Genomic DNA, 24,551 nt, shown 5'->3' on the forward strand with positions numbered 1-24,551 from the left:
ACTATCGGCAGTTGCAAAGGATCTTGCAGATGCTAAGAAAGTTCTAGATAAAACAAGATCGAACTTCAACAAACTAAATGAAAGGATCACACAACAACAGTTAACAGTAGATGTTGATCAGACAATTGCAATAACAGATCAGAAATTAGTAAATGTTAATAAAAAAGTTCAAAGCTTAAAATCTACACAAGAAAAACAAGCTTTGATGATAGAAACTGCCAATGGTGAATTGTCCATTGTAAAAGAAAAAGTAATAGAAATATGTTATAATTTTGACAACAGAAGATTTTTTATATATTTACTTTTATGCTTATCTCTAATTGTCTATGCTACGCAAATCAATGTGATTAACAACAGGTTAGCACAATCCGAGAAACAAATGTGGCCTAAATCATTGGAGAAAGCAAGTAACTTTCCAGTTAATAAACCATTAGAACAAGAACCAGCCATTTTCAGGATCTCAAATATCAGTAAGGAGCTAAGTGATGGACACTGGGCAAGTGATTCTTTCTTTGTACTTGAAAGGAAATACAGAATTGCATTAAATCTAAATGGCAACTTCACAATAGCATCTCTGCTACTGTCGAAAAATGCTTCACAAGTATCACATCAGCCGTCAACACGTATGATGTTTAAAGTGGAACTGCTCAATCAGATTCAAAATATTGATCACTTTTACTCTCCAATTCTTGTTAGCAATGTGAGCACCACTTTTAATAATTGTGAAGAGTCAAATGATACCATTACATGTTCTACAGACTTAGTATCATTCCAAAACCTATTCTCAAAGCGTGATCAGTATCTGACAAATAACACTATATATCTACGGCTATCTCATGGTGAAGATCTAGAGATTGTAAACTATGTGTTGTGGTTTATAAGCAGATTATCAAGAACAGCATTTGACCTTCGAACACAGCTTATGCAAGCTGCATGGTCCATCCTTTTAATGGCATTGATGTCTGAACATTTTGAAGTGTTTTTTCGGTCTCAGAGATCCATTTCAAAGTTTGAAAAATTTTCGAGACTTCTTAGTATTGTCATGTTTATTCCAATGATGGACTATATTTTACACTGTATGCGTTGTAAAGTTTAAAAGAATTGAATAGTGTGTATATAGTTAATTATTTATAACACTCGTATGTCCACCTATAGAACCAGACAGCGTACAGAATTGAATATAGCAAATCAAAATGTAGAGCATGACTATATAGTAGCCAATATATGTATTAGAATTCCATAAAAGTATATTGCAGGATTTCAAACTAACTCTGTTTGTATTTTAAGAATTATATCACCACTAACACAAGATCGCTTTGTATCTACCAATCTCATTACATGAGCTTTGGTCACAACTAGTAGTTTTACTTGCATTGCATTAAACTTACAATACTAAAACACACTGCCAACTTCTAGATATTCAGTATGTTTGTACTTAACATATTATGTGGCACTACAAATGAACCAATAATCTTTTTGGGTAAGTACATTTGCAATAACAAGTCATTATTGGATTTATAATGTTCACACACTTAGCAGTTATAAGCTCTTGTAGCTACGAGTAAAAAAAGACAATATTCCACTATTGTTTCTAGGAGTGGTTTGGGAGAAGGCATTGTTGTATGGCTCCTTCAGGGACTCATCATCAACTGACCTACCATCATAGTAACCAGCAGATACACCATGTAATGGAGGACTGGTCCTTTTGTAACGACAACAGTAACATCGACAAATGTTAAACATTAATGTTCTCAATCTTTGTTGAAACAAGAAGAAAATGATGAAGTTGAAGAACCCCTGACTGCAGTCTCCAATAATCTAGTTGAAAAAAATATTATTAATGTATTTACAGAGATAAATTAAATACACATACAGACCATCATATCCCCAGCTATAATATAGTCTTATTGCCAAGTAAACAGGGACTCATACCCTGGCTGATGGGCAGTGTTGGGAGTAATGTGTTATTTATGTAACGTGTTACATAATATTATTACTTTTGTGGTAACTAAGTAATATAACGAAATACACTATAAAACAGGTAATATATCTCAAGTTACTTTACTTACATATGTAACGCGTTACCTAAGCAATATAGTTACTGTAACGAGTCTAATATTACGACTACAAGTAACGAAGTTACTAATCTCGTAAGTAATCCACTGAGTAACGCCTAGCCACAACGAAGTATTGAAGCCTACTGAATGAAGCTTATTCACCAGCTTCTTACTTATAACCAAGATTTGCACATTGTCCAACAACGCAATCATGTCACGTGATAAGGTGGTAGCTTCATACGTGACAGCTTAAGGCTGTGGACACAAAGTAATATAATATGTAATATTATAGTTACTTTATTTAATGGGTAATATGTAACTGTAACTAAATAGTTCAGTTGCAAGTAATATGTAACTAGTTACTTTTACAAAGTAACTGTCTCAACACTGCTGTTGGGAATACCCTGCATTGTGTATGATGCTGTTGCCTCCATATAACGCTTGAATTACAGTGCTTCAAGTTGATTCAATTTGAGTACTTGACAGTACAGAACTGTGTAAAGAAACCTTTTTTTATGTGAACAACTGCACCAAGTTTGAGAAAGTGATGGAAGGCGCAAATACTTACAAGGAGCATTTGAAGAAAGGTGAACATTTAGGCTAAGGTAGCCATTATGTTACATATTTACTGCATAGACAGGGGGAGGACATGATCACATGCACTACAAAGCGCTAACAAAAATATTTTATTAAATGTAGTCATACTATTTGTTGAAAGTAATGAATCACACAACAATGATAGTAATATGATCACTGATGATCACCGATGATCACCGATGATCACTGATGATCACCGATGATCACTGCTACTGTTGTCATGAAAGTTATGACCACCACACATCGTCTTTACTGTAAGTCTAATATTCCATAATGGCAGAATTTTTATAAACGTGACTTACACCATTGTAAACAGCAAACTGAGTAGGATCAAAATATGTATCGTGCCCATCCTCTACTTTTTGTATAGACACTGTACAGCTTATGTGAAATATTTTTAGTACTTGTGCAATATTCATTACACATTTACGTGCCCACGTGTCATGTACGCATCATGACCTACTCCCCTGCTGCATAGATACGCTGCATAGATACAACACCTCAATTATGCGAATAGCAAAACTGACTGCTCAATTAGAGTATTCCATCAGCTCTTCTTGATATAAAATCATCAGTTATCTACTCTAATAGAACACTCAACACATAGAACATACTTTGGGAGATATGGACATTGAAATAGAATACATGCAGGGCAGTCAAGTAATGGAGTAGTTCTATACGAGCACAATTAAAGATCAACTTTGGAACATCACTCATAGCAGAGTCAATAAACAGTGTCACTAAAAGTATAGGTGAATATGATCATGCACTTCAAATTCCACACCAAGATTAAACTTTCAGCCTCAGCTATAACAAGAATCCACAAAGAAACTATCAGCTATACTGTATGGATACAGGTATAATTGTTGGTACAAATGCAATATAGTCTAAGGAAACATCCACATAAGCAGGGGCGGCTCCAGAGTTTGGAAAGAGGGGGGGCACCTTTCTGAAAAACAGTTGAAGACCAAAAAAAAAAAAAGGTCACGACAATAATAGCTAGTTATCCTTACCAACTATATCACGTCTGTTATGTAAAATAAAATCCTATTTATAGCTTCATAGGTAAGCTACACTGCCTCATGAACATTGTGACTGCTTTATTAGAGTAATTGACTGCTCTATTAGAGTATCTCGATCTTGTATGCAATTTCTTGAAGGGGGGGGGGGGGGGGGGGGGGGAATTTGCCCCAAATGCCCCATCCTGGATCCGCCATTGAATAAGCACAGTAAATATAAGACCCATGCAAGTATCTAACAGTACAGTAGTACTGTTTAGTAGGGTTATCCCTAAAATGATAGGTGCTGCCCAAAATTATGTTGAAGATCATAGAACCATCATATGTGACCTAATTTGGGAAAACCGTCAATCTACACACATCAATAGACTGTGAGATACACAATTTTAAATATTTCAATCCGGTATAGCTTGGGAAGGACAAAAGCTACAAGTTTGAAATTTTCACCATGAATGTAGCCAATCATAGCGTTTATTACAATTCAATCCATAGACAGCAAGCTGTTGATATAAGCATGATTTGAGCACCTTTTTCACGACGGTATCTGTAACACAAGCATGTCACCATAGGTGTTGGGTGGGTGGGTAATTCCGAGTGGGTACAGTAACATGGTGTATACAGCCTTAATATTGGGCTCTCAAGACCACCTGTGTCACTGGAAAACAAAGAAATGTATGCAGAAAACATCTGGGCAACCGTCCAAGGCTGTTCATGTCTCTAGTGTCATGATACAGCTTGCCAAGTGACATTACAAGGTGCCATAGCATTCCCAGTGGCTGGCACACGTCTCTAGATCTCCACTCGTGAAAAGCAGCCTGATCAAACCAGAGGCATGGTGTGGTGCAAATGTGTAGAGTATTGGTGTGGCTATCCAGTTATGGTGAAAAGTGACACTGGTATGTGCGAATATCGACAATTTTCAAAAATTTGGTCACATAAGCACTTTTACAGAATAGTCTTAGCGCATCTAACCAGCATTAAAAACAAGAAAACAGATGGCCAGATACTGAAATTCTTTTAAAATCATCAAAACTAGATTTTTGAGGTATGCCTGCCTGCCTGCCTGCCTGCCTGCCTGCCTGCCTGACCATGGTTGCAAGACAAGAGGCCAAATGATACAGTAAACAGCTATATCATCTCAGCAAACTCGACTTGTGGTATGTGTCTTTTGTGGTTCCAATAAATCTCTACTTTCTTCGCTAGGTCATCTTCTTCATACAAGGAAACAGACACCACAAAACTATTTGAAGTGCTTAAGCAATTGTAAATGGAGTAGATACATGTAGATGCAGAACACCCCACAATGATCTTGACAATCAGAGCACGCTGTGACCATGTCCCTTAACTGCAATAAGCTGCAGCTTTGCTGTAGAAAACCACAAGAGGTTGATCATTCATCATAACCATATGGTGTTCGATTATACAACCAAGTATTGTTCAGGTACTAAGGCTTGCTTAACAGCTAGGAAAGCAGCACATTGTACTGAGAAGGCTGGTAAGGGCCATGAGGATATAATAATTATACGGGCACAATGTGGAGTCTATGAAATTTATAAACCCGAAGGCTCGGGCTATAGCGCACGAGCGAAGCGAGGGCGCTACTACGGAAGGGCCTGAGGGTTTATAAATTTTGTAGACTCCACATTGTGCCCATATAACTGCTTTAGACTCCATTTCACATTACACTCAAATTACTTACCTCATCCATGGCTGTTTCTGCTGCAGGTTCGGCAAGAGCAGCTGGTTTTCTTGCGATAATACTAGCGCCATGGCAACTATGTGTCCTCAGGTGACAAAATAATAGCGCTCGTTAAATCACTGCACGTGAACAATGCATAGCGATTGGATAAACCTAGATTTTGAGCATATGTTATATTGTGTCTGAAGGCATGGAGTATATTAGAAAACAAGGTGGAGTATATGAGATTTATTACCCACCCAAAACAGCCTAAATAGAGTCTAAGCACTGGTATGGATGTACAATCCATCCTTTAGAATATTAGGAGGTGTCATTGTTCAACATTTCTTTGAGATCATGAGATGAATGATGACCAACCACTGCTGGTAGAAAATTAGGTATGGCAAACCACACCTATTACTCTATTAGTAACTCGAGCAGGAAGATTGACAGCCAGATGTGTACAACATAGACTATAACAAGGTTATTTAAATGAAGTAGGGCTCCAGCATTAAAAAAATGATGGTAGCTATTACCAAAAGTACATAATATAATCTATATATAAATATTATGCACTCTTGCTAATATAGCAATGTGACAAAATCCCTACTTTGACATTGAACAGATGGTGGTGACATGCCAATAAACCACATAGCTATGTTGTTATAGCTACCAAAATTCCTATCTCTTGTTTTGCTCTTTTACCTCTGAAACCCTACTTCATTTTTGAAATTAAAGTTTCAAGATATCAGCATTTAGCCTGACAATTAAGAGTTCATAGTAACTATAAAGTAGTAAAGGAGAGTGTCAAACAGGCTGGAATGCATTAGCAAACACACTGGGTAAGATAGAATATCAACACCTTGTTCTGTATTGTGCAATGGCCTATCAACAGTTCTTACCCAATATTGTGACACACTCTCTCACTACTTTATATTATGAACTCTTGATTCAACTGAAGAACTAACCCTCTTAATGTAACATTACACAAAACATCTACCGTAATACAGGGGTGTTTCAAAATGGACAGTAGAGATCTTGATAATCAGGAATAGCCCATTTGTATTAATGTACATACAATTAAGCTCTTGAGATTAGGACACCTGTATACTTCTCTAACAATGACACTTTTTAGCAATGTCTCAAGGTACCTGGAATTTAACTGCTGAAAGAGTTCCATAACTCTCATAGCCATTAACATTTATTTGAGCCAAAATTTCCTACTATATGGTACAACTATATCAAAATGAATTTTTGTATAGTACTGTACAGAAGGTATACTGCAAGAGTATTGGAATACAACCGATTATGACCTTTGATAGCAAGTTACACAAATATGGTTAATCCGTTTAACTGGTATTTTAATATCACAGACTTAAGCACTTGTGATAAAATTGCAATGTAGAACTTCACCCCATTCATTTAACAATACAGGTTGATGAGGCTGTATTGTTAGAGGATGATGGAGAGCAGCATTCACACAATGCTTGGAATCATCGCATACTGAATGTTGCACCTTTCTTTATGTTTTATTAATAGATCAAAGGAAGGCCATAGATCATGTTTTGCTTTTCAATGTTAAAATAATTATTTTATTTTGTGGTTTCTAGATATAAATAAATGTCCAAGCTGTACTTCAAGACAACAATGGGTTTACACAACAGCACTCACTGTAAGTATCTGTAGCCAGAGTAACTTCTCACTCTCACTATTATTAATATGGTAATACACTGTTAGTACATTATCAACAATATCCCACACTCTTAGGAAGATGAACATCAGTGGAACTAACAATAACTTCTGCTCTGCTGGGAATGCCACTGTTGGGTGGTTGGTTAGAAATAAGATGTACGACTGATGAGGATTGAGCTGTGAACGGTACAAAACACATCAATATATATATATACCACATGCCCTAAATATTGATGGCCACACAATAGTTCTCATAGTACCATACCAATATTGAGCAGAAAATAGAACATTTAATGTGAGACTACGACACTAGGCAAGAAAAGCATCATTTTAGTCAACATATCAATTTCATTATACTAGGAATAGAGAGAAACAATTAGGATGTTACAAGCCAACAATTATAACGCACGTGAGCGATGTAGGAATGCTATAACATACAACTCTGGCTATACAATGTAGCTGGGTAGAACTCTCTTGTGAACCGTCTTCACAATTACAGTTGTATGTACTGGTAAAATTATTGTGTGATTGTACCCTATTGCATACTAAAAAAAATTTTTTTTCCAGACAACGGTAACACTAAAGCCACTTAAGCTAACATTTAAGGATCACAAATTGACAGCTCCACAAGGTGTTCTCCCTTGCCTGAACACCACATGTAACATAAAATAAATTATCGATCAAAGGACTATTGCAATACCACAAGATATGTTCACAAGCTGTGCTTAGTGTGGGAAAGTGACTATGTAACAACTTGTGGTGAATTACAATAACAGCATTTAGGAGCAAAGGTGAGACCAGTAGATAAATTAGACTTTGCAAAAATAGTGATAAAATAATATCATCAGTGCACTAAACAATGGGGACTGAAAGTATATTATATCATGAAGAATGGTGGAACACAATTGGATAGTAGATCCCTAGTAGGATAGTGATTAACAAAACAACCTTAAACACACACACAATAAGTGCCGGTTGAATACAGAGATGATCCTGGATCCCAGGTTGTGTGGGTCTTCAGGCAGTTGCCTAGACTGTGTGGATCAAGTCACTACCTGGTATTGGATTACTTTCTGCATTCAACAGGGTATTGGGATATGTGACTAACAAATAATCACCCTGCTTAGCAGCGACTGCAGAATATTGAATATCAGTACGGTGGCCTAACATAAGATATTTCAAGTAGTTTAATCCACAAATTTATTGACAAATTATATCTTGTTGGTGAATGCTGGCCAGCTATTTTTATAATTGTGCTGGCCACAGTGCAGATTACCCCACTTCTTTGAGAAGACATATTCACTAACTTGTTCTCTGATATGAATGTTCACTAGCAGGTAGAGAGGGATTAATATCACAAACCCCAGCCACATCCAAATATCATACGTCATTATAGAGACCAAAGTATTAACCTCATCTTTCACATAACACCATCCTGCTCCTGATAAGTTATTCTTTGAGTATCCCATCCAATTATTTAACAGTAACCATAGCGACACATACAGGGGTAGTGTGTAGCACACGACGTACAACAATCTCACCACCCACTTGGTGACATTAACATCACGTGATACTATCCTACAATACAAGTACACAGCCAGTCCCAGTGTCCACAATACTGATCCTACAGTACCATAGCTGGCTAAGAATCCTTGTGCCTTACACACAGTAAGATAAGCTGATACAGACTCATTGCTATTATCCTCCAGATGTTCATGATAAGGTAGAGCCAACCCAACCAAGTTAGCAGTGGAGTACATGATATCCATTAGTGATATGTGTACTAGTAGTTCACGTGCTTTACTACGAATATCCTTCACCAACACGTAGGTTAAGATAATAGCCAGTGATCCAAATATCGATAATATGCATATACCCCCGGACATATATTGGATCCATTCGTTGTGTTTCGTCATTTTGTCACGAGTGAAGCAAGCAGAAGAGGACGAGAGGAACGCCCGAGGGAGGCCCAAATTCGAGCCCAAATCGCTATAATATCCGCGCGCGGCCGATTCTATTTAAAGTTCAATCTGTATGGTCAGTGTAACCTGTAACACTCTAATAGAACAGTCACATTCAATAAAGTTTCTCCAATTTATTTTTCTCTTCTCATATATTATAGGTTGGATTAGCCTACCACACTCGTCACCGACATGTACAGTGGTCACGGTTGGCCTCACGGTTTGCTCGTCAGCATGCTGAGTTCAACCACAAGTAGACCAGTGGCAAGGAGCATGCAGTTGTATAATCATATAGCTACAGCTGGTCCCGATAGTCATTCTAGTTAGCATATATTCAACATGGACCGTATAATTCGCGATTAAGAAAAGGATACTACAGGCAACTGACGACAAACATTGACTCGTATAAATTTTCCTTTTTCCCCTCTGCAATTAAACTTTGGAACCCCCTTCCCCCCTATATAATTAATTCCCCTTCCCTGGATAATTTTTGTAACAACTTAAGTAATTATATCTGTGCATTATAATCATTTGTGATTTCTGCACAGTAACAACAAATAATAATAATAATAATAATAAATAACTGTGTCAATGCAGTGTGGCTTGCTCCGCATCTGCTCCGGCATACTGAACTTCCCCTGCCTGAATCCGCTAGGCCTTGATCTAGGCTGGACTGACTGAGTCTAGTCAAATTCTCCCATGCCAAGCAGGACTCACCATAATGAAGCAGATATTTTTGTGTCACACTACTCAATTGCTCCCTTTCCCTTTTCAGTTGAGTCAGTCCTTGTCTCTTGATGTTCAGGATGTACTAGCCACTAGCTAGCCTACTCTTTAGCCACTTGGCTCAATGTTCACTGAGCTGGTACTTGGCTAGCTATTTTCTTCTCTCTTTTTCTCTTACTTCCTCTTTCAGTTTCTCATATTTAAACACTAGTGTTGCTAATCACTGAAAAGTATGGGAAAGTCATTACTACAGGTTCAGTGGAGTCCACTATAACTGCAATCTAGCTGAGTTGGAATTTAAAGGAATTAATTGTCACGGTTGCATACCCACGACAAGCTGGCTTAGCTTATGTTTGCAGTATCACTTCTTTTTAAGTGGTCAGATGTTTAAACACATCCTAATGGATTTGCATAGCTTAGAGTGCACGAGTAGCTATATAGCTATGCTTTTGGTATTCCTTAGTTGTAGCTATAATGAGTGTCTTAAAATTACTTGTGCAGCTAGCATATATGGATTCTGGCAGCCTTTTGGACTATAACTATATATACAATGCCAGGTATGCTTATCTGAAGATAACATGATAGGCACAATATGAGTGAAACTTGAATTTATGCTGATGTGCTCGAGGCACACTCCCTAGCCACTGACAATACATATGTAGTGACTATGTAAAGTTCATCACTGCAATTCCAGTTTGATGTAAAGAAAAATAAACCCAGCTACACATCCCACACGTCAGATAAGTTAAATAATACAGTGACTTTCATGAGTGCCAATGCAGAACTACACATTGCAAAAATAGGAAAGTCACTATTGCTCAAGCACTCTCTAATAGTGACAGTCAATGACTTTAGTGATAGGCAGCAAAAATAGTATATAGTCATCACATGCAGTTGTGCACTATACATTGAGTATTGCATGTGGCAGAAATTATTGGTATGGACCTATATATTGTTTTACTGCATGTTACCAGATTCTCTTGATATCTTATTTAGCATGCAATCCATGTACATGCATGTATGTATGCAAGTCCCTGCACCAATCTCAGCTGCATACTGCACCATACACTCTAGCATTATCTACAAGTACTATACTCATTGAATGGCTCATGTACACCTTTACTGAACCTCAAATACAATAACAATATCATAGAGATTACGAAAGTTAGTTAGTTGGATGTTGTAGCTTTTTCACAGTAGTAAATACATGTGTAACTACATAAATATTAAGTAATAAATATATATTATATACAAGCAGTCCTATATATATTGATAAAAATGTAAAACGCTATATAAAACGTTTACACACAAAGCAGCACCAGGACTAGGTGGTATACTGGCTAAATTGGGAAGATGTTCTACTACGATATTGTAATGACGCTGAGTCATCAAGTTCATCATCGTCGTCGTCATCAACAGGTAGGTGTTTGCACTTGTTTGTGGTACAGGAACAACAAATGCACTTCATCAGTAATGCTCTCAGTGTTGGTTGAAATATGAAGAAAATGATAAAGTTGAACATTCCTTGGCCACTGTCACCAATTGCCTAAAATATATCATGAATACTATAAACATGTTATGGAATAGTCAAGTACAGTAAGTGAGGTCACTAATCAAAGAACACTGAAGGTTTAAATGTTTGTACTGCACATCAGTACATTACACAACTAGTACAATGGGTACAACCAAAAACAAGAATTCATCAATTCACATGGAAGTGTGTCGTGTGGCCAAGAAAGCTGGAATGTCATACCGTGTGAATATTGATGGAGCGATTTTCACACCTGCATACATAGCTCCAGTATCCCTTCTCCAGCACAAACCAATTTGCATTATAGATGAACACCAGATATGGTAGACCACACAGCAAAGTTGATCCTAGCCATGAACAGCCACAAATTGTTTCCCTTTTTCTTTGTTTTTGTTCTTCTTAAGGTGTCTACGAGAACCTTGATAATTCTTTTTGCACACTTTTCAAACTTGCTATAACGCATAAATCAATAATCTTGAGCACATTCATGTACTAAGTTTGCAAGGAATCTGGTAAGCGTCCACAGTACTTTGAACATTTATTCACATTAAACATCGCACTTCTGTCACGGTTATAGGATAAATCACTTATATTTATTTGGTGTGTGCATAGGCTAGCCATCATAGCAGTGCCTTTTGATTAGAAGTAACAGCTACAGAGTTACAAGCAAAAACCAAACAACTGTAAAATTGCAGAGTCAAGATACTCTAATAGAACAGTCATGTTGGAGTAAAAAAGTGCATGAAAAATCTCAAACAAAAGAAAACTTGTATACCAGAGTTCAAAACCAGGTACCTCTATACTTAACAAATACACAGAAAAAATTGGAATAGAGTACGTAGGGATCATAGCACATCAATAAAAAGTACTGAAACAAGTTGGAGTAGCGCACGATATTAAATCACAGTAAAACAATAAGAAGTGTTATATCCCTACTGTGCTCAAGATATCATAATGGAAATGCACAGTAGGGATATAACACTTCTTATTGTTTTACTGTGATTTAATATCGTGTACTACTCCAGCTTGTTTCAGTACTTTTCATCGATGTGCTAAGGTCCCTACTCTAGTTGAAAATTCCAAATTTTTCTGTGTACTTGTTTGTTAACTTTTTTTTTGTAAATAATTATTATGATTGGTGAACCCACGCATACCGCATCTGAAACAATCCCCCAATTATCGTCTGAAAAGTGAAGTATCCATTGCGCTTCTTTGTCGGCTATGTTCAACCCGTCACACAGCAGTAACAAATCAAGAACTGTTTGAAAAGCACCTCTGCTATCAAAGTAGCCACTATGAAAAATACTCCGTTACAAAGGGAAGCCATCATGTGCTACTGCCAAATCAACACTTCACTGTCAGCAAAGATGAATGGGACGCAAAGGAGGACACTGGTAAGTCTATGAAGAATGCATTGTACGTATTGCGGTATGCCAAAAGGCACCTGTCAGGCTGAAGCGACGTCAAACAGTGAAAAATCAAGCCCGTAGCTTTAGCCGTTATCGAGTTACACTTGTCTGAAGGCATCAGTCAGTTACTCAGTCAGTCAGTCAGTAGAAAATTCCGTTAAATCTTTTTTTTTTAAATTCCGTAGCAACTTGTTCAAAGCATTTTGGGTTGATTTGAAAACTTGTTTGGGCTTAGTTTTACCTAACCAATACTGCCTCATCGTCATCAGGGAAAATTGAGGCTGGTTTTTGGGTGATGTTATCCTGTGGGCCACGCCTACTCCTTTGTGGTCCCTACTATACAGTACTATCTGTATGATACCCCACCATTGATATCGTGGAAAATCACCTCTACTTTTAAAATCCTAGCTAAAATATACTTAATAGAAACTTATGCCTACCCATGAAAATTCTATGAACATTCCATGTGTGTTCTATTAGAGTATTATGATAGCATTACCAAATGTCAAATTCTGTCTTCAACAATCATCACTCTGTCTGTAAATAAGAAGAAATTAAAGCTGAGCCATGTTATCGTTTAATTATCGTGATATGATGCCTGTACATTTACTGTCATCCTAGAAGAAATGTTAGGAAAAATAAAACCCAAAGCCACCACTGGCTTTGGGGCCATATATAGAATAAAAAAGTAATGAAATGTACAAAAACTACCAAACTGCGAAAAAAGGTATAGTCTTCAGCCATCAATAGTCCAAGAAACAGCTGATGTGATCTTAATGCAATGCTAATAGATTTTAATAAGGGATACTTTGGGACCTTAACTAAGTTTCTAAATTATGTAGGTGTCCTCAAGTGTCCACATTGTTAAGTTCCAGTGTTAGTCAGTTTACACACTAAGGGATAGTTTGGAACCTTAACTGAATGTCTGGATTATGTATTACATACAGTAGGTATACAAGGGCGGATGCAAAGCTTGATGAGGGGTGCACCATGGCCAGGGCTATATAAAGCAGGGGGTCTGGAGAATATCCCCCACCCTCCCAGAAGCGCTATATATATTTTACATGTTCATAGGTGGTCTATATGGATCAGGAGCTACATGTAGGGATCAGTGAAAGTAATGAGGTTAGCTATGACACACAAAAACCAATTTGCAAAAAGGAATTCCTAGCAGGCTACATAGTTAAGTGTGCCATGGGTTAGTGCTGTAGATTTCATGCTCAGTGTAGGATTCTTAATGTGTTACATAAGGTGACTGTTCTATTAGAGTATCTCAATCCTGTGTATACTTTTTTTTTTGGGGGGGGGGGGGGGGGTGCTTGGATCTGCCACTATAGCCATGGTGCCCTAGTGTACAGTTAACAATACACACTCACAGTCAGTATTTTCAGCCAGAGGTATTGATGTGGTCTACAGTTGTCACAGTACACAAATAATGTGCTGTTTATCACATCCCATACTCTCAATATGATGAACACGACTGGTACAAACAGTAGCTTGAGCTCTTTCCTGCCAAACGTTGGATTGTTGATAATCAAAAACTGATAATCCTGATCATTATTACACTGCCGGATCTGGAATAAAATTAGCAGGTGTAATTTGACAGTATGGGTACTATTACAAGCAGAACTGCAATATGTCTGCATGTATATAAATTTATCAAGGTACACAAAATAATTGTGAGGCAATTACTGTTTTGTTAGACCCCTGTGGTCTGAAGTCTACAACTTATTGTACCTTAGCACTCTTGACAGCTGCTTGTAACAGAGAAGCGTAGCATTAATTAGTAGAAACAAGCCATCACTCCACCCATAACAACAGTTTGCCATGCTACCAGTGCAGGCGCATGCACTAATAAACATGAAAAGGGTCTAAGTAACTTAGACACCTCCAAAATCCAGGGTCCAAGTATTTAAAAAGTGGACAATTTAAGCCGCACCCCTAGGTGTAAGGTTTGGACCATACTCCACTATACAACTTACATATTGCCTCCCTTATTTCTACCTTATAAATGTGACATAAAGATTTGAAAACTGAAATGAAGTAGTCTGTATGAAAGTAGGTTTTTTGGAAAGTTCAAGATGAACTATGGTTGGCCCACCCCCCAACTTGCCACACTCTCACATGGACTTACCTTCACATGTTTGATAGTGCTGTAAAAAATAGCCATAAAAGTTACAGGTTCATAATAATAGCAACCTTGAAATTGTGACAACACTAGGAGGTCAAGGGATTGTAATAATTCCTAGCCTATAAACAGCTAAGAGACTTTTGCTAGGGATGAACTCCAAAAGCACAAGGGAGAACGTATTATTTAAAAACTGAAATGTACTATATACACGTTTCAAACCATAATAGCTACCACGCAAATAGCTAGGGTACTGTTTGAATGCAAAGTCATCTCACAAAAGTGTGAGCAATTAAACTCACTAATTAAAGGGCGTGGCACCCATTTGCCTGTGAGTATCCATTTCAAATGAAATGGGTGCCACTGCCACACCCTTTAATTAGGGAGTTTTTAATCATTCACAGTATTGAGAGATGACATTGCATTAGAGTGGAAGACGACATTGGTACCATGGATGGTCTACTTTTACCAGCTGCTTGGTCAGCCAATGATCATACACGCCCAGATTTGCCAATGACGGTTACAAAATAAGAACAGGCTAGAGTGGTAGCTAAATGGTAATGTTGAAAGAGTTTGGCCATGCCACAGGATAACTTTGAGGCAATAAAACTTCAAGGTATTACCAAGAGTACATAATATTTTTATTATGTACTCTTGGCAGTGGCATATCTAGATTCCTTACTTCACCCGGGCACTGGGTGGGCAAGCCACTCAGCCACATACACATGCCCACCTTCATATGGACATCAATATAACATCTAAAATGTGTTGTGCATCACTATCTATGTGCTATACCTACACTAACTGCATGCAAAATAGCTAATATCACTAGACACAAACGTTGACTACTATCGTCTTCTTCACACATACAATACAGCAATGCATAATACTCGAGAATTGGATTTAAAGCACCAGGCGCTTATACGATCCCGTGACAACTGTGGACTAAAGTAGTCAACCTACAAATACAATAAATGAAAACATTGACTAAAAAAGTACTTCATACCTTTGGAGCTAGCCTATCATCTACCAAGACATCACACAGCCATATGGGGTGCATGTCTCAACACTTGCTTGTGTCTGTTCACATCTGAATTTTGAAATTGACTTAATCTTGAATGGGCGCTATTCACCACACTATGAAACATTCATTCAGTCTTTGTCACGATGCTGCAGTTGGTAGTCACGTGATCTTCTTTCCATTAAGTGCCTTACATTGGAAATACCACAATCGAAACCAATTCAAGATCGCCGTTTCTCCTTGGAAAGAAAAACTTGATTTGACATGGATCAGTGTTGCGTAAGTATTCTTTACAATCATTAATGTTTTGTGGTTATTCAACACTGATGGTGAAAAGCATTTACCAGGGCACAAGTCAAATTAACCAGGACCCAGGCCCGGGTAGGCCCGGGTGTAGATACGCCACTGACTCTTGGTATTACTTCCGCTGATTTTTTTTTGAAATTTTCATCTTTTAAATAACACAACCATTCTAATCAAAGTGTTTGTAGAGTAATCCATCATTGATGACTTGTGAAATATTGGATGCCATGAAATACCATTTGAATTGACTATTTGCTTAGCCTATTTAAAATTTCGTTATAATTAAATATTATGCGTTAAATAATTTTCATTAGATCTCTGTTTGCATTGGACAACTGATATAAATTATTTACACACATTATGGCAATCATTCACTGACAAGCTGAGCAAACAAATGGGCTATCATGTTACAGCTGCACATCCAGCTGCTGGAGTAAGGTGGTTGTCTCCATGTAAATAAATACTACAGTTGAATTAAGGTCCAATTTGCTAAGTGTTCCCCAAAAGAAATTTATTGTCATTGTTCTAGCAAAAGGAACATGATTTACAAGAGTGCTTAGGAGCCCAAGACAGACATCATCAGTGTAAATTTCACAAACCCACTGATCACAAACCCACTGAGCAACTTTTAGTTATCTTTATATCAACACTTAGAGGATTGTTGATAGGTGTCAATGGGAACCACACATTAATAACAATTTCATGTTACAGACCAAAGCATTTAGCACAATGGGTGAAGACAACTTGTTGTATTATCACTAAGTTTATTTTAGTGGGGAAACACAATGAGCCTTATCCAAAATTACATCACAGACATAGCATGGCCGCTGTAGTGTGGGGACGTTTGTAAAATTTGTATGGGCAACTATGAAGAGAAAAATTTTGAACGGCAATATCTCAGCCAAGACGGAAGATATCGAGCTCTAACCAGCAGGTATGGTGATAAATTAGCTGAAAGAATAGGAATCTAGCGTTGTTTTGAAAATCAACCAAAACTTGCTTTTACGTACTTACTGTAATGTCTTATAGCCATACCTGCTAGTTGGAGTTTGCCATGTTCCTTCTTGGCTGAGATATTGCCGTTCAAAAATTTTCTTCCCAGTCGCCCATACAAAGTTTACGAATGTCCCCACACTATAGCGGCCATTTTTATGTCTGTGACATAATTTCGGATAACGGTCATTTTGTGTATAGCCTGAATGATTTAGTATACCACTGGTGCTGGACTATCTATTATGTTTATTCTCAGCTTGCCTGTGTAGTGTTATGTGTAGCATATTTGAATAAACCATACCTCTTCTCTAATGCGGATATGTATGGAGATATACAGTGGTATGAGGATGATTCCCAGCCATATCCACACATCATAAGTCATAAAGTTTACCAGAGGGTCGATATTATCCTTCACAGAACACCAACCTCCTCCTGACAATGGCGCATGTTGCCAGTATCCCAATTTATGACCGAACAATAGCCACAATGTTGGATACAGGGGTAGTATGTAGCACACAATGTATAACAATCTCACTGCCCACTTGGTGACATCAGCATCACGAGATACTATCCTATAATACAAGTACACAGCCAGTCCCAGCGTCCACAATACTGATCCTATAGTACCATATACCCCAAACGCTGCTTGAGCTTGGCAAATACGATCGTAGCTCATGTAAGACGTCGAGGACATGTTCCGCGTATTGTCTGGTCCCAGATGCTTATGATAAGGTAGAGCCAACCCAACCAAGTTGGCAGTGGAGTACATGATATCCATTAGTGATATGTGTACTAGTAGTTCACGTGCTTTACTACGAATATCCTTCACCAACACGTAGGTTAAGATAATAGCCAGTGATCCCAGTATTGATAAGAAACATATCACGCCAGCCATCAGCTGGATCCATAGCGGGTCGCTAGAGTCTGATCCGGACAGTGAGCTGAACATAATCACAAGACGTATGGCGAACAGTCTCCCGAGCAACCATTTACTTTTTACGCGCAGTGCTACCGGTAAACATGAGTTTATACGCATGCGCATATGTGAAAATAAAATTTTATTCCTTTGCTAAACAGGCAGCGCAGCTGGTTACTCCCAGAAAAATAGTAATATGCATATAGAATTACACTAGTTCATAATGCAGTTAGCTGGCTAAAATAAAAGTGCTATATGGTAGAGGTGCTACTGATTCTTTGACTGCAACAGTATTTTAGGTGCCACCATAGCACAGCAGTTTTAACAGTGTATAAGAGTGTTGTGTAATTAGTCATAGCAGTAAATAAGTCCAGATCATCAATTTCAATTGCCATGATGAAAACACATCCATGCAAGCATGCATGGATGCCAGGATAACAAAACAAAGAAAAGTTATACATTTTTCAGTGTTAGCTTTACAAAAATCTGAATATATATAGTCTGTATTATAAAGCTAGGTTCTTCATGGTTTCAGAAACCGATTGAGTAAAGTGTACGAGGAATCAAGGGAGTAAATGGTGTGGACTGGTAGCTAGCTATATTTAATAGTGCATGCTATATGTTATACATGAAAGAGTTGCCAAAAGATATATATATATATATATATAGTGTTAATTATTTCTGCATGAGTATAAGTATAATGCACTACCCCTAACATAACTTTATATTAGCAGTCAATAAAAAATGAATTGATTAACTTGATAGCATAGCAACCATATAGGCTCAATAACCAATTTAATTTGACTAAACGTCACTTGCTTGATTGTGACAAATACACTGATAAAACCCATATAGGATTTAAGCAGTAAAGAAACAATACAGTATATAGATGAAATTCCAAACAGGTAGTTGACAAATTTACTATAGCAAGAGGATAAACATTATCAGCTACAGAACCTGGCTACTATCCCAGCTGAATGCACACTAGCCAAACTAGAATTCCAAGCTGACCAAGCTTGCATGCAGTAGCATCACAGTAGAAAATAAACAACGAATGATTATAAAAATAAACATGTGCATTCATGTAGAAACTAGGATTTCTAATAAAGATATACTATTAAATATCAATAACAGCTGAAGAGCATGTACATGCGTGCAGCCGTGCACACACACACACACACACACACACACACACACACACACACACACACACTACGCACACACACACACACACACACACACACACTACACACACACTATGCACACACACACACTACACACACACTATGTACACACACACACACACTACACACACACACAACACACACGCGCGCATGCACGCACGCACACACACACTAGGTGGTGTACTGCTTAAACTGGGATGAGGTTCTACTACGAGATTGTAATGATGTTGAGTCATCAAGTTCATCATCATCATCATCATCAACTGGTAGGTGTCTGTACTTGTTTGTGTTACATCCAATACAATAATAACACATACATCTCTTCAGTAATGCTCTCAGTTTTGGTTGAAATATGAAGAAAATTATGAAGTTAAACATTCCTTGGCTACAGTCTCCGATTGCCTAAATGTAATCAAAAGACACCTCCATTATAATCATGTTTGTGAGACTTGATAAAATAATCAAAATGTAAACCCTTTAAATCGTTATATCTATAGCAGAACCTGTCTTAGTGGCCAGAAAGGCTACCTCTCTTAAAGAAGTTTATATACTATCTTCGCAGCCAAAACTGAAAAGTCTTGGCCTAAAGGTGACCACCTAAAGCAGATTCCACTGAAATTCTGCATTTCTATGACTTATAATTATACCACCTATACATCACATTACAAAGTCATGAGGTTTTTCTATATGTTACATGCCATTCAGATGCTATTGAATGTCCTGGCACACGAAGACATGTGCTAATCTTATAGTGACCACCCTTCATGCTTTGTTTGTAGCACACATCCATCCAGTTCTGTGTGGCCATTAACATCTAATCGGTGATGGCATCAGCATTTAATTGCTTGTTAATCTGATTGGCTACTTATAACATCACTAGTTTGATGCACTTAAAAGGCTTCATATACCATCACACTCGAAATGTTCTGTTTAGGGCTGTGCGATAATGAAAAAACCTATAATCTCGATAAGTTACGATAACAAAAACCATTTTATCACGATAGAAGATATTATCTCGATAATGAAATAATTGTCATAGAGTACTTATACATGCAGTTTTGTGTATGGCTAGTATCTCTTGCCCTTTTCAGCTTTACCACAGCTGATTGTGAACTCATAAGAATAAATCTGCCTGCTTTTAATAAACAATAGTCTACTATTTGAACAGCTATCTATATATACTATACCATTTTCTTGTTGCACTTAAATGACTTTTTACAAACCAAACCATGCATGTGATCTGGGTAACACAACAACTTGAACCAACACTCTTAAAGCATTGGAAACTGCTCCGTATTCATTTATATGTGACTTCAAAACTAACGTGTCACTGTGTAATTTTTGGTTAATTTTCAAAGCTTTTAATTGCTCTTTAGTTCACCAGAGCAGCCCAGTGTGAAGGACATCATGTGTCCATATTGATATAGTGATGCTTTATGAGTGGATTTATATGTAATGGAAGTTAGCAAGGTGAACAGATTTGTATTGCATACTTGTCAGATTAATGACTAATGACTGTTAACTACTACACACTTGCGTACAGTCAGTATCTGCAGCCAATAGACATTGTGTGGTGGACACTTGCAGTATACATACAGTACACTGCCTATCAGGTCCCATACTCTCAGTATAATGAACACAGTTGGTACAAACAGTAGCTTGAGCTCTGTCCTGCCCAACGCTGGATTACTGATAATCAAAAACTGGTGGTCATTGCTGTTATTGCACTGCCGGATCTGGAAGAAAATATTACACATGTAATTAATATACAAGCCATTTCATGTGGATGATTATATGGTAACAAAATTACAAAAGGTATACAATAACCTGTAGTATGAATATGGGGATGTAGCTGTATTAGTTTTATAAATATATTACTGAAATGCTATCGGCTGTCTGATTGTCTCTCTGTCTGTCTGACTGGCCGTATGTTGCTTTCTCGCAGGAGTCTGAGTATGTAAACTTATTAGACACTCAAAATGAGACACACATCACCAAGAAGGTATCTACAAACTGATTTTGCTATTCTTAGTATCATCATGACACTGATCGATTGGTTGATTATTGATTTAACCTCATGGAAATTGGTACAGCCATTCTTCCTTACCAGAGTAAACACACATACGTACACGTTACAAAAATCAACAAAGGAATAAGTATACAATTACAACTACTAAGAAAAACAAAGACATGCACATGACAAGCTGATTACAAAGTACAACTACTACTCATATAACAACAAATGATCATAAATGGTGACTGGGAAGTTAGAAGATGAAAGAAGGTTGTATGGCAATTCGTTCCACCAATGTGACACTAACTTTTGATCCCTCCTTAATGTCACACTATATGAATAATGTATAGATAATAGCACAAAACGTATACTTCATAGCGCCTGACTTGCAATTGCATGCAAGCAGTCATCCAGCTGGTCATCCTACTAGGCAGACAAGTTGCAGATGTATTCATCTGTCAGTTTGTCCCATCTAGGTTGGTGAAAAAGTTTTATGAGTTTGTTTGTACTTTGTGTTTAAACTTCTTTGCTACACACACAATGTGTGTATCTTCATTTTAGGCAAGCACAGGTATACAAAACTGTACAAGCCATATTATAGTTAATTACTGGTGAAGTAAATTGTGAAGATGAGCAGCCTACATCAGTAGTGATTCTATACCTGAGGGAGGGATAAGTAGGCCCAGGCACAGTATGACTGCTGTATATAGAATTTCAAGGGTGTGTGGGGGTGCAGCCTGCAGGATTTCTGAAATTTGAAGGCTTGAAAACAGCCTAAAATTCATGCTAACCTATACTGCAACTTTTCCACAAGATTTTTCAAATTTTTCAGCAGGGGAGCCATGGCCCCCATAGAATTGCTATGCCTATACATGCTATGCCTACATGCATAATAGGGCTTGTACTACTGTGTAATCTGTACACTAGTACATGTGTTACTGGCACCATGCAATAGTTTGCACCTTTGAGGGGATGCTTTTTCACATCCTTTCACTTTATATACTTAAAATTGTTTGGGTATTACATTACTGTAGAGTATAATGGGATAACTTAAAATTGTTTGGGTATTACATTACTGTAGAGTATAATGGGACATGTACATGGTACATACTTGCAATTGGATTTCATGAATAATAAAAATTTGTTGGATCCGATTATACAAACTGATCCAAATCGCACATCAGGCAAAATCAAACTAACACCTCCAGTGGATAGCTAAACCATCATACTGCTAGTTTTGACCCTCAGTACTACTCAAACTACTCGAGGCTGGTTTTTAACACTGAGACGTCTTTTCTGGGTGGTGTGCAGAGCTCAAATGGCGGTTTCTGGCCTTGTGAAGGACCTGGCTTGGAAAGAATCAGGTGGAATGGATGGCCTGATGATGCTGGCCAAATTATTTTTTCTGTTGAAGGTACGAAAGGTAGTAGACTGATGTATTTCTTGTGTAAATTTCATACACGTGTTTGCTATCTTTGGCAAGTTATGTGAACTTGAATTATTTAAAACTGTTTATCTCAAAACTTATAATGTGTGATTTGGAACATTTCCAGTCACAAATGTAAGCCTGCATCTATGTGGTAAACATGCATAGTAATCAGGGGCGGATCCAGACTTTTTAAAAGGGGGTTTCCACTCTGGAATTGCAACTTCAGCCTAGCTGTAGGTCTAAGACAAAAAAAAGGTCATCACGTAGAACTGCTGACAATAGCTGCCCCTCACCAACTCATAACTACTAGCTTGCTACACTACTCCTCTTAAGAATACTGTGACTGCTCTATGAGTATCTCAATCTTGACTGCTCTATTAGAGTATCTTGAGTAAGAAAGGCTCTTTCAAAGGGGGGGTTCCATGGAACCCTTAACCCCTCTCCCCCCACCCCGGATCCACCCCTGGTAATATAGGTAAGCACAGTACTACAGTTGTCTTTGCTAAGCCAATGCATGCATGCACAACATGAATAGTGTTGATGTTTGATACTTGGTATCTTCACACAACATTTTCAGCCATGTAGCTAGCTAGTTATCTACCTCGATAATAATTGTCGAATACTAAGTTTATACTAAGTTTATACTAAGTTTATACTAAGTTTATACTGCGTGCAAAAAAAACTTTTATCTGACCTGAGCTAGGCTCATGTTGCTAACTTTGCATTTCACTTTTGATCTAAAAAATTAACACTATACTTTTATTTTGCACATAATACACACCTCATCCCTAATATGGACATGTATGGAGACATATAGTGGTACGAGGATGACTCCCATCCACATCCAAATATCATAGGTCATGAAATTAGCTAGAGGATCAATATTGTCTTTCATAGAACACCAGCCTCCTCCTGACAGTGGGCTATCTGAGTATCCCAGTTGATCATTGCATAACAACCACAATGTAGTGTACAGGGGTAGTGTGTAGCACACAACATATAACAATCTCACCACCCATTTGGCTACATCAGCATCACGTGATACTATCCTATAATACAAGTACACAGCCAGTCCCAGTGTCCACAATACTGATCCTATAGTACCATATACTGCAAATGCTGCTTGGGCCTGACATATGCGATAGTAGGTATGGTGGACCGCCGAGTTCTTTACAACATCTGGTCCCACGAGGTGTCTGCGATAAGGTAGAGCCAACCCAACCAAGTTAGCAGTGGAATACATGACATCCATTAGTGATATGTGTACTAGTAGCTCACGTACGTGCTTTACTACGAATATCCTTCACCAAGACGTAGGTTAAGATAATAGCCACTGATCCCAGTATCGACAAGAGGCATATAATGCTGGTCATTAACTGGATCCATAGTGGCTCGTTTTGGTTATCTCTCCGATATGCCTCAGGAGAAGACGACTCCAAACTGAACATTATCCAGCAGTCGTACGATCCGCAGTCATCCGATCGTTATAAATTAGCTCATTCAAAGAGGCGTGCGGTATTGGTAAAACCGGGAGGGGAGCGGGAGCGGGAGCGGGAGATTGCTTGGTAAAATCAGGAACCGGGAATCGGGAGATCACGTGTCAATCTTTGCTGTCACAAGTAACACACATACGTAGCTAGAGCGCCTGCTGTGCTGTGACGAAGAAACTAATATAAACTAGTAAATTATGAGCTTGAGGGGAAAAATAGCTATAGCTAGATAAAGTTTGCATGATGGCCGTATATTAAAGGCTTTCATTAGAGCTTTATAGTTATTAGCAGTGAATGCATAAAATTGCATTGTGTGGGTTTTTAGCACAGTAATTCACAAAGTGGCTATTTTAGTGGACATAATATTTCTGAAAGGTAATTTCAGTGAATACATGCAGCAGTT

At 37.8% G+C, this 24,551-nt stretch overlaps 3 protein-coding genes across 3 annotated transcripts; all 3 read right to left on the bottom strand.

Moving 5' to 3' along the window:
• Positions 1–1,443: 1,443 nt before the first annotated feature.
• On the bottom strand, positions 1,444–9,046 carry LOC136253099 (G-protein coupled receptor 157-like). Its single transcript, XM_066045702.1, has 3 exons — positions 8,351–9,046; positions 7,023–7,220; positions 1,444–1,818 (listed from the first exon to the last, which is right to left on the bottom strand). Exons 1-3 carry the CDS (start codon positions 8,957–8,959, stop codon positions 1,540–1,542), a joined length of 1,086 nt encoding a protein of 361 aa, XP_065901774.1. The 5' UTR covers positions 8,960–9,046; the 3' UTR covers positions 1,444–1,539.
• A 1,892-nt stretch (positions 9,047–10,938) lies between these two features.
• Positions 10,939–18,119, bottom strand: LOC136253105 (G-protein coupled receptor 157-like). The gene is made up of 3 exons (XM_066045712.1): positions 17,417–18,119; positions 14,047–14,244; positions 10,939–11,276 (listed from the first exon to the last, which is right to left on the bottom strand). The coding sequence occupies exons 1-3, from the start codon at positions 18,062–18,064 to the stop codon at positions 11,055–11,057; spliced, it is 1,068 nt and encodes a 355-aa protein (XP_065901784.1). The 5' UTR covers positions 18,065–18,119; the 3' UTR covers positions 10,939–11,054.
• A 1,267-nt stretch (positions 18,120–19,386) lies between these two features.
• LOC136248181 (G-protein coupled receptor 157-like) lies at positions 19,387–23,910 on the bottom strand. Its single transcript, XM_066040257.1, has 4 exons — positions 23,440–23,910; positions 21,537–21,560; positions 20,838–20,951; positions 19,387–19,617 (listed from the first exon to the last, which is right to left on the bottom strand). The coding sequence occupies exons 1-4, from the start codon at positions 23,908–23,910 to the stop codon at positions 19,387–19,389; spliced, it is 840 nt and encodes a 279-aa protein (XP_065896329.1).
• Between the last annotated feature and the right edge of the window lie 641 nt (positions 23,911–24,551).

Source organism: Dysidea avara, chromosome 1 (genome assembly GCF_963678975.1).
Source record: "Dysidea avara chromosome 1, odDysAvar1.4, whole genome shotgun sequence".
Lineage (NCBI taxonomy): Eukaryota > Metazoa > Porifera > Demospongiae > Dictyoceratida > Dysideidae > Dysidea > Dysidea avara.